The 17,061-nt window shown below is 43.3% G+C and overlaps 1 protein-coding gene across 2 annotated transcripts; it reads left to right on the plus strand.

The window, feature by feature from the left end:
• Positions 1-844: 844 nt before the first annotated feature.
• LOC307218757 (complement factor H-related protein 5-like) lies at positions 845-14,862 on the plus strand. Of its 2 annotated transcripts, XM_079981565.1 has the most exons (8): positions 847-1,202; positions 2,395-2,565; positions 4,405-4,593; positions 5,639-5,821; positions 7,225-7,437; positions 8,077-8,250; positions 10,036-10,218; positions 14,229-14,862. In XM_079981565.1, exons 1-8 carry the CDS (start codon positions 1,139-1,141, stop codon positions 14,432-14,434), a joined length of 1,383 nt encoding a protein of 460 aa, XP_079837691.1. In that variant the 5' UTR covers positions 847-1,138; the 3' UTR covers positions 14,435-14,862. The 2 variants fall into 2 exon arrangements, with proteins under 2 accessions (XP_079837692.1, XP_079837691.1); XM_079981566.1 differs by lacking the exon at positions 4,405-4,593 and having other exon boundaries at positions 845-1,202.
• Positions 14,863-17,061: the final 2,199 nt, after the last annotated feature.

Here is a 17,061-nt window from a genome sequence, read left to right on the forward strand (position 1 = left end):
ATCCATGAAACTGGGATCTTGAAACAATGTAATATTTCCTATTTTGATAAGCATCCAGAATGTGGCATTTCTTAATATTTCACAATCAGTTTTTTTTTTTAAGCAAACAGATGGCAAGTTATTACATCCGCATTGTTCCTGGGAATTTATTTGGCAGGAACTTGTTTTTTCTACGTGACCGTTTGTACTTTGAGTCCACTCAAGTGAGTGGGATAGATTAACTCTTTCTTCTTTCATGGAATAAAGCTCAATGCAACCTTTAATTATCCATATTATAATTCCTTTAGAACGACCCATTGCCACCACTGCCTCCACTGTGTGCCCTGCAACATCTGGCACTGGCAGAGAAGTGGTGCCTCCCAGGCCCATCTTAAGCATATTTGGCGCCCTGGTACAAGTGATGTTCTTGGCGCCTCTCCCCCTCCTTGTCCTCCTCGCCCCCTGAGCTGGGCAGCTCAAGGCTCGCTTGCCATGCGGGCTTCCTCAGCAGTCCCGCTACTGCCACGGGGCGGGCAGGAGGGAGAAGGGCGCCGTGTAGTTTTGCGTGCCACCACCACCACCTCCTCTCCCAGGCAGGAAGCGAGAGAGCACAGCTGGCCGTAGGAAGAGCCACCACCGCTGCCCAGCATGTCCCAGACTCCTGCTGCTGGGTGCCACTGATGGGCGGGTGCCCTGGCGCAGGGCGCCACTAACCCTAATGGATAAGTTGGCCCTTGTGCCTCCATTGCTGCCAATTTCAAGTGAAAGCGTGCCGATTTCAGACAAGGTCTCAGCCAAAATTGGCTTTAGTGCTGGTGCTGCTTCTCTGCAACTGGTGGAGCTGAGCTAGCTCTGCCTAGTAGCGCACATTGCTGTTAGAGGACAGCTAAAAGGGCTTTCTCAGAAGTTTGCAACTTGGTAAGAAAGGTTTGTTGCTGTTCTGCCTAGCTGCCATCACCACAACAAATGCTGTGTCAATGCAAATATTTCGCAAACACTCCTTGTTGGTTTCAAAGTTCATGTTCCCCATTCCAGTAATCTTTCCTCCTCTTGTGGCACAGAGCCACGGACCACCAGTGATTTTTTTTGCAAGGACAGTCATTAGAAAAATTAGTTGTAGAAAGTGAGTATCCTGTGGTCCAGAGCAACAAGCAACGCTATGGAAAGCTGGCTGTTCTCCGTTCTTCCATTTCTTCTGTGGACATGCTGTACTTCCCAAAATGGTGAGCCCACACTTTTTAATGTATGAAAAGCTCAACAGTATACTTAGCGGTAATGATTTTAGTAATATATCAACTTGTAAATGCCCTCGCATCAGATGTCCAAGGGATAAACAGCTATCTGACATTTAGAAGACATCTGAAGGCAGCCCTGTTTAGGGAAGTTTTTAATGTGTGACATTTTAATGTATTTTTAATCTTTGTTGGAAGCTGCCCAGAGTGGCTGGGGAAACCCAGCCAGATGGGCAGGATACAAATAATAAATGATGATGATGATGATGATTATATTGTTAATGGTAGAGCATTTCAGCCTTATAAATGCTTATACTTGAAGATTACCAATATAGACGGTTATTTTGAAAAATATTGGATTTAAGATGCATTTATTTAACACATTTTTAATGTGTCTTTCAGAGTTCCAACCTTCAAAATGTGTTTTACCAGTTATAGTTAGTTCAAAAACTATAAGGCTGTAACAGATAAATATTTTAAAAAAACATCTAAACGTTAACATAACATTAAAATGATAGCATCAGCTTACTTTTTTAAAAAAAATAATGGGAAATATTTGACTTGTGTTTGCTTTCAAAGTACAGCTTTAATTATTAAATGTCAGGCTTCAGGGAATTGGCGTCCTCCCCCGTGGCTGTAGATGCAGAACAAAGGAAAAGGATTCTTTTTACTAGTTAGAAACTTTAGTAATCACAGCAAGGGAACCACAAACCCATCTCCTAGTGATAGCAGTGCTCCCAATTAAATAGCCCACCCCCTTCTGTCCCTATGAACCTATGTCACTTCTACGTCTCGTAATCTCAGCTTGTCCCCTCTGTGCTTTCTGTTCTGTGACTTTCTGAACCCTTCTAGCTTTGGGGAGGGCGGTGGAGGAATGCTGGCTAGAGACTGTGAATCTGTTAACCCTCTCCCTTCCAGTGTTTCTTCTCCTAGGTGTTCACCATCCAGTATATCCCAGCTTCTGCCTTCTGAACTATGCCCCTCTGCAAACCACTGTTCCCAATCTATACTGTGCTCCTGCTCCTGGGAAAATTCAGGATCTGGATCAGGATCGGGGAGGGGGGGCAGGTGGAGGCTCCCACCATTCCTCCTCAGTGCCGTCCTCCACAGCATGGTCCCTGATATTTACTGTGCTTTCAGGAAAATGTGAGAATGTTGATATTGATGGTAAATATAATTGCAGTTTGTCTAGAACCACCTGACATTGATTTTGGGGAAATGATAAGTGATGAGAAGGCCAGGTACCTGGAGGGTGACAGAACACAATACAAGTGCAACCCTGGATATGTCTTGGAAGGCACTGAATGGATAACGTGTCGTGGGCAAAAGTGGACACCTGCACCCAGGTGCTTGGGTAAGGAGGCATCTTGACTTTCAATATTGCAAACTCTAAATCAAAATGTGGGGTGTCCAACATAGCCTCTGGAAACTCATCTGCATGCAAAGTTGCTTTCTCCATGTTTGAGGACTTAAACACTCTGTCAAGAATTGGGAACTGCTGGCCTTCTGGATTGTTGTTGGACAGCAGCTCCCTGGGCATGTTTAGCCTGGAGAAGAGGAGGTTAAGGGGTGATATGATAGCCATGTTCAAATATATAAAAGGATGTCACATAGAGGAGGGAGAAAGGTTGTTTTCTGCTGCTCCAGAGAAGCGGACACGGAGCAATGGTTCCAAACTACAAGAAAAAAGATTCCACCTAAACATTAGGAAGAACTTCCTGACAGTAAGAGCTGTTCGACAGTGGAATTTGCTGCCAAGGAGTGTGGTGGAGTCTCCTTCTTTGGAGGTCTTTAAGCAGAGGCTTGACAACCATATGTCAGGAGTGCTCTGATGGTGTTTCATGCTTGGCAGGGGGTTGGACTCGATGGCCCTTGTGGTCTCATCCAACTCTATGATTCTATGATTCTATGATTCCCATCATGATATGAGGTATAATTCAATAATATTTGAGGGATCACAGATCCCTCTTCTTTACACTGTATGGCTACTTTAATTCTGCTAATATGGATCAATGGATTTGCATAATTGGGCAGAATGCTGTAATTTGAGGAAACTAGAGAATTCACATTCTGTATCAGAGTTATTTAGTGCAAACATCGATAGCCAGAGTTGCCATATTGTTTGAGAGTTGGACCAGATCTGAATTCACATCCTACCTCCAACATGGAATCAAGGTGTCACTTTGGGCCAGTTTGCATCTTGGAGCTCTTGTTCCTTTTCTCAAGACTGTGAGGGGGAAAAAGAAAAGAAGGGTCACAATCCAATGACATACAGGCTGTAATCCTATACCCCATCCCAAGGATTAAGCCCATTGCACTGAATGAGAGTTACTTCTATAAAGGTAAAGGTAAAGGTACCCCTGCCCATAAGGGCCAGTCTTGACAGACTCTGGGGTTGTGCGCCCATCTCACTCAAGAGGCCAGGGGCCAGCGCTGTCCGGAGACACTTCCGGGTCACGTGGCCAGCGTGACATCGCTGCTCTGGCGAGCCAGAGCCGCACACGGAAACGCCGTTTACCTTCCCGCTGGTAAGCGGTCCCTATTTATCTACTTGCTTTCGAACTGCTAGGTTGGTAGGCGCTGGGACCGAGCAGCGGGAGCGCACCCCGCCGCAGGGATTCCAACTGCCGACCTTTCGATCGGCAAGTCCTAGGCGCTGAGGCTTTAACCCACAGCGCCACCTGCGTCCCTGTTACTTCTATAGGGTGGTGCTATTAAATACATCCCCATACATTTCACTGGGTGGCAAGTTACAGACTATTTTTACTCCCATGTTGACCTTAATGGGTTATTTCAGGACTTACCATATTTTTCGCTCTATAACACACACCTGACCATAACACGCACGTAGTTTTTAGAGGAGGAAAATCCGTAGGCATGCCACCCATAGGCATTCCCTCCATAACACGCACAGACATTTCCCCTTACTTTTTAGGAGGAAAAAAGTGAGTGTTATGGTGCAAAAAATACGGTAAATGGAAGTTGACAGAAACCACAATGAATGACTGAGTGGGTGCAGCAAATGAAACCCTTTTGTGTTTCCTCATGTGTTTACATCCTCCCGTTTTGAACACATAAAGACAGCTACAGATATGAGGTAACCTTGCAGCACAAAGAGGGCAAATGGAATAGGACACACAGAGAAATGAGTCCCAGTGATAATCCCCGCCTCCCCTCCCTTTCTTTCTTTTAGCACCTTGTGGTGTCACAAAACAACAGCTAGACGCAAAAGACCTGCTCCTGCCTGGGAAGCGAAGACGGTCCCAGGTGATTCAGCATAACCAGTCCCTGCAGTTCCTGTGCAAGGAAGGGCATATCATCACAGCTCCTTCAGTCAGGAAGTGTATCAATGGGCACATGGATTTGCCGTTGTGTATCTCTGGTAAACATGCTGTTCATATTGAAAAATTCCTCCGTGGTTATTTAAATGTTCAAATGGTCTATAACTACATTGCTTTCCAGTTCAAAAGTGAATGCTTCCAGTGCTGTCTTTCTCATTGGTTCAGAGAGTCTCCACATTATCTGAGTTGCTGCAGGGCCCCAGTGCTTGTTCTCTGTCCAGTGGACCATAGCTTGATTCTGCTAGAAATCTAGTTTTTATTCATACGGCACTTGCACACAAGAACCATATTCATCTGGGACCAGAGGTGGTGTGTCCAGTTTCACCACCTGAGGTGAAAAGGGAATGTGTAGTCCCCTGACCCCCCACTGCACTCCACCCCTAACTTCTGCTGCTGTCAAAATGCCCCCCTCTTGCAAACGTAGCGAGAGCCAGAGGTTTCCACAAGATATCACCACTCGTCTTCTCCACCCCAGGGTAAGGAAGACAAGCAGCAGTGCTGTCTGCAAGAACTCAGCCAGAGTCAGGGCACTGTGCAAGGTGTTGCCACTAGTCTTTTTACACCATAGGGTGGAGAAGACAAAGGGCAACACCACATCTTGAAATTCTTCCTTCAAAGCTTCCTGTTCTGAGGGAATCAATTTGCAGTCAGGAGCTGATTACCTTGGTTGCATTATTTAGATGCCATGCTATTGCATCTGATTTGGAACTGGCTTTTCCTCTGTTTCAAATACAGTGGTACCTCAGGTTACAAACACTTTGGGTTACAGACTCCGCTAACCCGGAAGTAGTACCTCGGGTTAAGAACTTTACCTCAGGATGAGAACAGAAATTGCACAGTGGCACGCGGTGGCAGTGGGAGGCCCCATTAGCTAAAGTGGTACCTCAGGTTAAGAATGGTTTCAGGTTAAGAACGAACCTCCAGAACGAATTAAGTTCATAACCAGAGGTACCACTGTATCTCAAGAGAGAGAGAAATACTCCATCTCAACATGCCTGATTTGAACAAAGGGATTTCAAAGTCCTTTATTTTTGATCTTTGGTAACTGTACTAAGTCACTGTTCTTATCACTTTATTATTTACCAGAAATGGGGAAAAACTGTAGCCACACACCCACTATTGAGAATGGAGACATTATCACCTTATCACAGAAGCAATATGCATCTGGCTCTTCAGTAGAATTCAAATGCCAAAAATATTATGCCATGGAAGGAGAAAACAGAACTTTTTGTAACAATGGGAACTGGACAAAAGTGCCCATTTGTCTAGGTAAGAACTTTCCCCCCTCTGTTTTGATAGAAATTCCATCTTCTGGCATGCATATAGGGTTGCTTCATTAATTTCTTTTATATGTGATATATTTGGGAAAGGTTCACATAATTGTTTCTCCTTAGTAAAGCACCACCATGAAGCATGTGAGATATGGAGAGGGACAATCCTAGTTCATATCTTGAAAGCATATGTACTTGAAAGCATAGGTACTAATACTCTGAAAATTAATACTGATAGTAATACTATGAAAATTAGTTGCTGGAATAACGTTTCCAAGCAGAATTCAAAGTGTCGGCGTTGACCTTTAAAGTCCTAAATGGCCTCGGCCCAGTATACCTGAAGGAGCGTCTCCACCCCCATAGTTTAGCCCGGACACTGAGTTCCAGCTCTGAGGGCCTTCTGGTGGTTCCCTCACTGTGAGAAGCGCAGTTACAGGGAACCAGGCAGAGGGCCTTCTTGGTAGTGGTGCCTACCCTGTGGACCACCTTCCCATCAGATTCAAGGAAATAAACAGCTATCTGACTTCTAGAAGACATCTGAAGGCAACCCTGTTTAGGGAACTTTTTAATATCTTATGTTTTATCATGTTTTTAATTTTCTGTTGGGAGCCACCCAGAGTGACTGAGGGAACCCAGCCAGATGGGTGGGGTATAAATAAATCATCATCATCATCATCATCATCATCATCATCATCATCATCATCTATGTGAAGTACTTTGGAAACTTAATAAGCACAGTGTATGTGATTGGGAGAAACTGTGGCCTTCCAGATGTTGTTTGACTCCAGCTCCCATCATCTCTAGTCAACACGGTCAAGGATGATGGGAGTTGTAGTCCAACAATATTTGGAGGGCCACAGCTTCCCCATCCTTGCACTATATGAATGCCAAAAACGAGTTCACCCTTTGGAAAATAATGCCATTACTAAACCACTTAAGTGGTGTTGTAGTACCAGTGATAGGAGGTCTTATTGCTGTTTCCTGACCAGTAAGACTTCTTAGCAATGATACTGCAAAGAGGCACCTTAGCAGAAGCAGAAGAGGAGTTTTACTTGACCAGGCCTGGTAGACTACTTGCAATAGCCTGACAGACCATATTCTGCCTGCAGGCCACAGGTTCTCACATGACTTTAATGATTATCCTGGAAATGCTGTTTGCTGAGAGAGAAGAAGAAGAAGAGTTTGGATTTGATATCCCGCTTTATCACTACCCTAAGAGAGAGAGAGAGAGAGAGAGAGAATTTATTGCTTTTTCCAAATGCAATGGTATGTCAAAAAAATTGACTTGTGTTGCCAAGACTGGTGTATATACAATCTTCCTTTTCGTTTAAGTTTTCCAATCTGGCAAATATATACTCTGGTTGCCTTCATGAAAAGAATCTATTTTCTTTCTCATCACAGAGCCCTGTGCAATCTCATTGGCTGAAATGGAAAGCAAGAAAGTTGAGGTGGTTGGGCAATCGGATGAGCATCGTTTTCAAAACTTATATGTACAACGTGGTACTTCTGTTGAGCTTGCCTGTAAACCAGGGCATGCTCCTGCAGCAAATCATTCCCCGTCTGCTTTTGTAATCCGGTGCAATGGAGAAGCAATTGTGTATCCTGAATGTGAAGGTAATTCAATATGGCATTATTTTTAAAATAACAAAAATTATATACTGCTTGAAGAATCTCAATTATCCCTGGTTAAAGAATACACCAAGTTCTCATTGGGCTGTTTTGTGTTATGTTTGCTCCCTTAGTTTGTTCTTCTAAATCTTTCTTTCCTGCTTCTGAAAATGTGATGTTCTGTTGCCCTGCAATGGTTATGTGGGCTTCATAACTCAATCCCTGAAATTAAAATCAGCATGCACGATGACCAGCGGTTTCTCTTTCCAACTTCTTCAGAACTCATGTCTTCAGTGAAACCTTTGTCGGAACCCCACACCCCTCATCCCTTGTTGAAACAATGACCACATAATAGGAGTATTTTCTCATATTCCTCTCCAGTGACACTTGTCTCTCCCATTCCACTTCTTCCTTGTGTCATTGCTATCTTTGCCTTTCTTCTTTCTATCCTGTGCCCCTATTGAAATTTAGATTGTAGGATTTGTCTTTTTTGCCCTGATACTACTGGGTAAATAGATTGGCTTAAAACAACAACAGCAACAACCCTTCATAGACAAAGAGAAAGCAGCGCCTCTAATCTAAGTGGTTTTGCCACTTGTTTTTCTGTTTCCTTGTCACATGTTTACTTCATTTTTTAAAAAATAGACATTACATGTAACCCTCCAAAGGTGGCTCATGGCACTTTTAGACCTCGAAGAAATATATATCATGGTGAGGATCTAATTCAAATTCAGTGTGACAGTGGATTTCATCTAGCTGATGGACAAAATATAGCAGAATGCACAAGGAATGGATGGTCACCTCTACCACAGTGCAGCAGTAAGTGGAATCTGCATGTCTTAGCACAATTATTGAAGGGTTGATGTACATTATTGTTGCTTATTTTTAGTGGTCTGCATCAGTATGTACTTATATACACATGTATATACAGAGTGGCTTATCCACACCTCCCCTTGTTCTTCTGTTTCTGTCACCCCCCCCCCCCCGGAAAGAAACTGCTCTTTGGTGCTCAATCGGAGCTAACAGGTATCTGGGTTTCTCCCAGATTGCCATTAGTTCTGATAGGTAGGTACCGCTCCGGTGGGAAGGTAAACGTTGTTTCCATGCGCTGCTCTGGTTCGCCAGAAGCGGCTTAGTCATGCTAGCCACATGACCCGGAAGCTGTACGCCAGCTCCCTTGGCCAATAAAGTGAGATGAGCGCTGCAACCCCAGAGTCGGTCATGACTGGATCTAATGGTCAGGGGTCCCTTTACCTTTATGCTTGGAGAAAAGAGAGCTTCTGATCAGTGGCGGAGGAATCCTCTTTGGCACCTGGGGCGGGGCGCGCACGCACGGCAGCCATATGGATGCCGTGCATGTGGCGCCTGTAACTGTACAGACATCATGCACACACTCTCAGCCACTCTACAGCTGGAGGGGAGGCTGTGGACAATCTTGTCACCCCCCAGGGTGGCACCCGGGGCATGGCACCCCTGTCCCCTGCCCCTCTTCGTACGCCCCTGCTTCTGATCAATATCTCAGATCATTCTAGTGCAGCCTTCCTGATGCTATTGGATACCGTTTTATTGTATCTGTACCTGAGCTGTCACCCCAATCCATACAGAATGGTTATTGACATAAGGACATACAAAATTCTGTAAGAAGAATGAATGTAAAAAGACAACTAGAAAAAGAGAATATGGAGGGGAGGGAGAAACCAGGAGACGACTGAGAGTGCAGCGCCGCTTACAAGGAGTAGTTTTGAAAGGTGTGGGTGGTTTCAGATCAGGATAGAAAGGGGAGTGGGATGGTTAGGTCATCTTCAAATACGTCTGCCCAAAATGATGGGGTGCACCCTGCCTCATCCCATCCCACTTCAGACATTGCTAAGCAGGAAGCCAAGGTTTTAGAACCAGTAGAATTACCCCCATTCAACTACAACAAACTTAGTGCTTCAAGATGCTGATGAACTATAACTCCCCTGACCATTGGCCATTCTGGGACTGATTGGAGTTGTAGTCCAGCAACATCTAGATAGCATCACACTGGCTACCCCGTTGGGGTACCCGGGCTACCTCCTTTTTGGGGCAGGAGTTTCAGACATCAGAGGCAGAAAGGGGGAAACTAATAGAGGTGTTTATGAAAACACAAGACCTTCAGGAACCAACATTTTATAGACTTTTATGCTTCTGCAGAATCAACTTTTACAAATAGACACTTGCAAGATACTGACAGAGATTTTCAAAAACAGCAGAATATGATAAATTTTGATAGTGAAGAGCTGAGCAAAATTCAGAGGACAGCCGCCTCCTCCTCCCAGTCAGATCCCATCCATGTCAAAATAGGTTCTAGTTGTTTTAATGATTGGTCTATTTGACCAACTAAGGAGGTGCTGATGGAATGTCAGCCACACTTGAAGAGACATTAGAAAGACAATTTGTTCACTGATTTTTTTGCCAAGCAGATATGCATAGCTCAATAAGAAGGTATATTGAAACTTTTCTTCCATTTTAAATTAAATAATTAAGCGGAATTATAGAAATGCTTGTGTGCACAGTCATATGTGTAATCCTAATAAGTGCCATGTGATAGATTCCTTTTTCTGTTTCAATGCATCACCACAGATGCTGCGGGAAAATGTGGTCCTCCACGTTCTATTGAAAATGGAGATTTTCTGGGCCTGGCAACTTCGGAATATATGCCAGGGGCACGTGTAAGGTATAAGTGCCAAGCTCTCTACAATATGCAAGGAGATGAATATGTACGATGTGTCAACGGGCATTGGACAGATACACCAACATGCGCAGGTACAGGAAATTTCTCTAAATCTTTGATTTTGCTGTTTTATTGAAGGATATTCTCTAAGTTCAAAAACCTGTGACTTAGTGGCACCAGTGTGGTGTCAGCAGTTGGCATTGTTCCATCCCAGATCCTCCCAGGAACTTCAGATGGCATTCCCATAAGGCAAAATGAGTGGAGTCATGAGTTCCAATTCCTCATTTAGTAGTAGTAGTAGTAGTAGTAGTAGTAATAGTAGTAGTAGTAGTAGTAGTAATAATAATAATAATAATAATAATAATAATAATAATAATAATTTTATTATTTGTATGCTGCCCATCTGACTGGGTTTCCCCAACCACTCTGGGCAGCTCCCAACAGAACATTAAAAACACGATAAAATATCAAACATTAAAAAGTTCCCTAAACAGGGCTGCCTTCAGATGTCTTCTAAAAGTTGGATAGTTTTTTTTTAAAAAATGATATTTATTAGAAGTTTCAAAAATTACAGAAAGAAGAAAGAAGAAAACAAAAATTTAACAAAACATACATAACAATACATTAAAAAGGGGGGAAAAGCATAAAAACCAATACAACAATAACAATAAAAAAAACACACATCCAATATTCCATATCTTTATCTTTCATTTACTTGTTTCATCGACCTCCTCATCCTCACACCTCCCTTTTCGTATTCTAGTTTAGTTATTTGTTTCAGCAAATTCTTTCCATCTTTCTCAATTTTTATTGGGTAATTTGTCTTAACAGTCTAACCTATTAATTAGCTCAGCAAATCCTTTCCATCTTTCACTATATTCTGTCATTCAATTTACCTTAATTTATTTTAACCTTCTCTTACCATAAAATACCTTGAAGCTTAAAACTTAATATTTATTTGTACATAATTCCTTATATCATTTCTACTAAAGCCAAGTATTTTCATTCCAACATTTTTCCTAATGCTCATTAATTTTACCCTAATTCCCAAAATAATTTTTTAAAAATTTTCTTCCAATCTTCCTCCAATGTCTCTTCTTCCTGGTCTCGGGTTATGTCAGTCCTTACTGTCCATTCCATCTAGTCCATCAACCTGGTAATCTTATGTCCGAGGCTCTTAAGTCTTTTCCATGTCCCTTCTGCAGATCTTCTTCTTGTTTGTACCTGCACTTTACCTTGTCTTTTGTTGATCTCTTTCTTAATTTCTTTCCTTTCTCATTGAGGAGTAGGTCTCGGGGATACTCCAACTCAAAAATATCTCCCTCTCTCCTCAGCAGATCAGCCCATTCCCCACAGTCCCATTCCCCACAGTCATCAGTGTAGTCCAGAGAATATTTAAAAGGATGTTTCAAAGTCCCTCCAAAATTAAGAGCTCCCACAACTCCAGACGCCCCCGGCCCACTCCAAATTCAGTCTTCAAAGACAGCGGCTTATGCTCCTGCAGGGCCTCGGGTCTCTCCATATGTGTTACTTGAGGTTCAACAGCAACCTCCTCCATTATCTTCTGCATTTGCACTTGCCCTGTCAAAACAGGTTCCTGGGTTGGCTCCTGAGTGGTTTCTGTATAAATATTCGCTGTTTGTCCAAAATTTTTGACTGCAACAGTCATCAAATCCATCTTCTCATGCATCTGCTCCAACAAAGCACCTGTCTTGCAAAAGGCAAGCACCAAAACTTCTTCCAAACACATTTTTATTCAAGGTCAGACTCTGGTCCCACGATCCTAATCTCCACAGCAGTGAAATCCCCAGATTGACTCCAGCAACAATTTAACAAGCTCCCTCTAGAGGAGACAATTTCTATTTGTATCCATCTTTTGAAAGCAGGTCCAACAAAAGAGAATTACTTTCATTTTTCAATTTTTTTTGTTTCTTTTAAATGCAAAAGGCAACATTGGAAGCAATTTGTTTCTCTTCTTTAACTATCTGTCAAAAGACGTTCCGTTCACAGTCAATGAACTTCCCCAAAAATCTCTGTCTCTGACACCCCGTTCCCAGGTTTGAGACGATGGAAATTTATCTTTCTTTACTCTCTCTCCTGCAGGCTTGAACAATCCAAATTCCCCCTCTTTACTCCTGCTTCCAAGAGGGGTTTTGATGGTTAAAACTGGAGGATTTTTAAACCTTTATATACGACTTTCCAGACTTTAGCTTGCACAATTTTTGCTTCAGTCTATTTACAAAAGCGGAAGGCGGACTTCCTGTTTAGAACCTTCCCGCTTCAGTGCCAAATTAAAATGTTTCTTAATCCAATTTTCCGTTCTACTCACGGGTACTTGTTTAGAGTCCAATTGTCCACAGGAAAAAGCGCTCTCTGGCAACGGCTGTGCGGCTTCACTCCGTAAAAATAGCGGTCAATTCAAAACACCGCGCCACTCACTCCACGTCGCTTCGGATCCCCGAAAAAGGGGTTTCCTTGTGAGTAGGGGGGCGCTCCTGGTGTCAGCCGAATCCCACGTTCCCAGGCTTCCTCCGCCTGGGATTTTTGAAGGGTCTCCACCTTCGCCGTGGCGGCAAGACCCGATTTTCGCGGAGCGGGTTCCTCTTGATCAGAGGAATTCCGCCATTGCCGATGGCGCTAACCCAGAAGTCCCTAAAAGTTGGATAGTTGTTTATTTCCTTGATCCCTGAAGGGAGGGTTCTCCGCAGGGTGAGTGCCACTACCGAGAAGGCTGTCTGCCTCTCCCAGTCACCAGTCTGCATCCCTCCAGATGCCAAGGAAATAAACAACTATCTGACTTTTAGAAGACATCTGAAGGCAGTCCTTTTTAGGGAAGTTGTTAATGTTTGATATTTTATCATGTTTTAATATTCTGTTGGGAGCTGCCCAGAGTAGCTGAGGAAACCCAGCCAGATGGGTGGGGTATAAATAATAAATTGTTGTTGTTGTTGTTGTTGTTGTTGCAGCAGCAGCAGCAGCAGCAGCAGCAGCAAGGGATTGGACTAGAAACAATTTGCAAGTCCCTTCCACCTCTGTATTTCTGCATTCCCAGTTCACTCTCTGGATCTGTGCACACAGCCAGGCAAATTAGAGTTGCTCTTTTGAGAATGGTCAGTGGCAATGAACATAATATGCACGCAGAAGGGTCTGGTTTCAGTTAAAATAATCTCCGCGCACATGGCTTGTAAAGACTTTAGCCTGAGAAGTTGAAGAAATATTTCTTGGCCAAATGGATGAATAATATAAAATTCCTGCATATGTAGTCTGTCAATTTATTAGTCCATTTCATCACAAGCTGTTCATACCCTGCAAGCAAAGCATTGTATTCAGCTAAGTTTTACTTACCGTATTTTTTGCTCCATAACACTCACTTTTTTCCTCCTGGAAAGTAAGGGGAAATGTCTGTGCATGTTATGGAGTGAATGTCTACGGATGGCGGGGGTATCTGCTGCAGTCGTGAGCAGAGGATCCATGGTTCCCCTTCCTTCCCTCCTCCATGGCTCGCTTTGCTCGCTTTGAAACAGCAAAGCGGGAGAAGAGCTGCTTAGTGGGGAGAAGAGAGGGACAGAGAGCCTGGTTACAAAGAACGGATCCACATGGATCCTCAGGATTTTTGCACTGGGTCACCCCAAATTCACCATCAGATCACATAGCATGTCCATGGCTACAGCTTGCAGCAAAAAAATCACGCACCCACTGTTGCCTGGGGCCGCAGTGGTGCAAAAACGTGGTTACAAAGCATGGATCCACATGGATCCTCAGGATTTTTGCATTGGGCTACCCCAAACTCACTGTCAGATCACATGTCTGTGGCCACAGCATGAACCACAAAAATCATACATCCACTGTTTCGTTTAGAATATTTTTTTCTTGTTTTCCTCCTCTAAAAACTATGTGCGTGTTATGGTCGGGTGCGTGTTATAGAGCGAAAAATACGGTAGTTTTTCTCAGAGGAGACCGATGGATGGGACTACATTATGAACCTCAATTGATTTCAATGGGTATGACTAACTTTTGGCACAACTCAAAAGTTTTATTTGTCGAGTGAACTCCTCATTGTTAAATTAATCTCTATGATGACATGATTTGTGCTTTTTTGCAGCTCCTTGTACAGGAACCGTAGAAGATATGAATCGGAACAATATACAACTGAAGTGGAGATACAGTGCAAAATTATATACAGTATCTGGAGACATGACAGAATTTGCCTGCAAATGGGGCTTTTGGCCAGATCCATCCTCTCCTCCCTTCAGAGCCTTATGCAGAGAGGGCAAGTTGGACTATCCAAGATGTATCCCTCTACGTTAATTGCAGTTAAAACATAATAACAAAAAATTCAGCACTCATAGGTGAGATTTTTGTCAATCTAGAGAAAGCACTGTGTATTACAAAAGAAGGTCTATATTTTCAGTCCTGGCGCTGACCTTAAGTTGTATCATGGAAATCACTTTTCAATGTTTAACCATATATGTATTTTTTATCCAAACGCTTTTTATTGAGATTTAAGAACACCAACACCAACCAACAAAAACACCACATCTTATTACATATATCCTACTTTATGCTCCATAGAGCCTTTGACTTCCGTCCTTCCCTTCCGCAAGTTTTCTTATTCCAATCTATAATTCACAGTTTCACGGGTTAAAAATTACACCGTGACATAAGATTTAATTCAATCCTGCCAACGTTTTCATATTTCTACAATTCTCACTTATATAAACCATAAATTTACTCCATTCTTTTTAGTACTTTGTCTCCTCCTGATTGCAAATTCTGTGTGTCAATTTTGCCATTTCAGCGTTTTCGACCAACTTTATCTGCCATTCCCTTACAGTCGGATTCTCCTATGACTTCCACTTTTGGGCTATCAAAACTCTAGCTGCTGTTGTTGCATACAAATATAGTCTTTGGTCTGTCTTCTTAATATTTTCTTCCACCAAGCCTAGCAAAAATTCTTCTGGCTTTTTTGGAAAAGTATATTTCAACATATTTTTAATTCATTATAGATCAATTCCCAAAACTCTTTTATTTTGTTACATGACCACCACATGTGGTGAAAATCGCCGTCCTTTTCCTTGCATTTCCAGCAAGTTTTGCTACTTGTCCTATACATTTTTGCCAGTTTGGTGGGAGTGAGATAGACCAACGATAGACCATTTTCATAACATTCTCATTTAAAGCAGAGCATGCAGTGAATTTTAGACTCTTGTTCCAAAGTTTACATTTAACCATATATGTATGTTCATTTTTCTCATTTCCTCCCTGTGTTTCCCCCTCTGTTTTTTACCATCTCTTATTTTCTCCTATTCACTCTCTTTCCTTTCACTCTTTTCATCTTCCTCTCTTAATGTCCTAAACAGAATTAAAAAGATAAAAAGTGGTTCTGGTGATGCTAGTAAAACCCAGATTAAGCCATGGCACAGCACACCTAGGGGTTTTAACTCACAAGCAGGGAAAAATATCTGATTCCTCACTCAGCCATTGGAATAAATTCACCAGATCCATTTAAACATGATTTTTTTATATATATACCAAAATAACTGAAGCCTCCCAAAAGCGATGTCACTTCCACCAACCTGTCCAGTGTGGGAGTGTGTCTGTGAGGTCAGGATTGCATCAGTGCACCCTCACAGCCCTGTTTCTTGCCACCTCCCTGGTCCCATACCAACCAGGTAAGCATCAGTGACGCTTCTGTTGGAAGAGCAGCTTTGCAACCCTGCTCCACTACCCAGCCACTCTTGCATGTGAGTACATTTGGGAAACTGGCCTTAAGTTTTCATTATGTCAAATGCTAATGATAACTGCTATAAAATGATAGCTGGTATATGCAGTGGCGTAGCGTGGGCTATCAGCACCCGGGGCAAGGCAAGTAATTTGCGCCCCCTAACCCATGGATTTGCACCCCCTAACCCGTGGATTTGCGCCCCCTAACCCGTGGATTTCCCTAACCCCCAGATGTTGCGCCCGGTGCGGCCGGCCCCCCCTGCACCCCCCACGCTATGCCACTGGGTATATGGACCCTGAAAGAATTCAAAAGACAACTGGAAACTTAGCTAATAAATGCTGGAAATGTGGAACGATGCACATTGGAAACTTTATTTATAGTGGCTTCGTCACAAAGCAAAGGGATTTGGGTCTCCAATAAGAAACAGAATAGGGAGATTAATATGCACACAATTAGATCTGGATCCTGCCTTTCTTTTTATTAAGCCATATTAAAAAGCTCCCAGGGCAACAAAGAGGATGTATATGCTATATGCTGTAAGACTGTTTTATGCTAGATGCCAGGAAAAGGCAAAAATCAGAATGAGCAGAGAGCTGTACAATTGCGCTGTTGTGGCAAAGCTTGCAAGGTATTTAAGAGGGAAAGGAGGATGGCGGAACAAGCTGCATGACTACTTCCTGGACAAGAAAGCACCCCCCTCAGCACCTCTGTCTTATCAGGATAGTAAAGGTAAAGGTAAAGGTAAAGGTACCCCTGCCCGTACGGGCCAGTCTTGACAGACTCTGGGGTTGTGTGCCCATCTCACTTAAGAGGCCAGGGGCCAGCGCTGTCCGGAGACACTTCCGGGTCACGTGGCCAGCGTGACATCGCTGCTCTGGCGAGCCAGAGCCGCACACAGAAACGCCGTTTACCTTCCCGCTGGTAAGCGGTCCCTATTTATCTACTTGCACTTTGATGTGCTTTCGAACTGCTAGGTTGGCAGGCGCTGGGACCGAGCAGCGGGAGCGCACCCCGCCGCAGGGATTCGAACTGCCGACCTTTCGATCGGCAAGCCCTAGGCGCTGAGGCTTTATTGTAGGGTTGCCATATTTTGAAGAGCAAAAAAAGAGGACACATTTAACTATGACTCTCTGGAGAGTCTCATCATGAAAAAGAGGACTTGTACTGGAAAAAGAGGACATATGGCAGCCCTACTATTGGCATCCATCCT

Source organism: Podarcis cretensis, assembly GCF_951804945.1.
Source record: "Podarcis cretensis genome assembly, chromosome: 6".
Taxonomy (NCBI): Eukaryota; Metazoa; Chordata; class Lepidosauria; order Squamata; family Lacertidae; genus Podarcis; species Podarcis cretensis.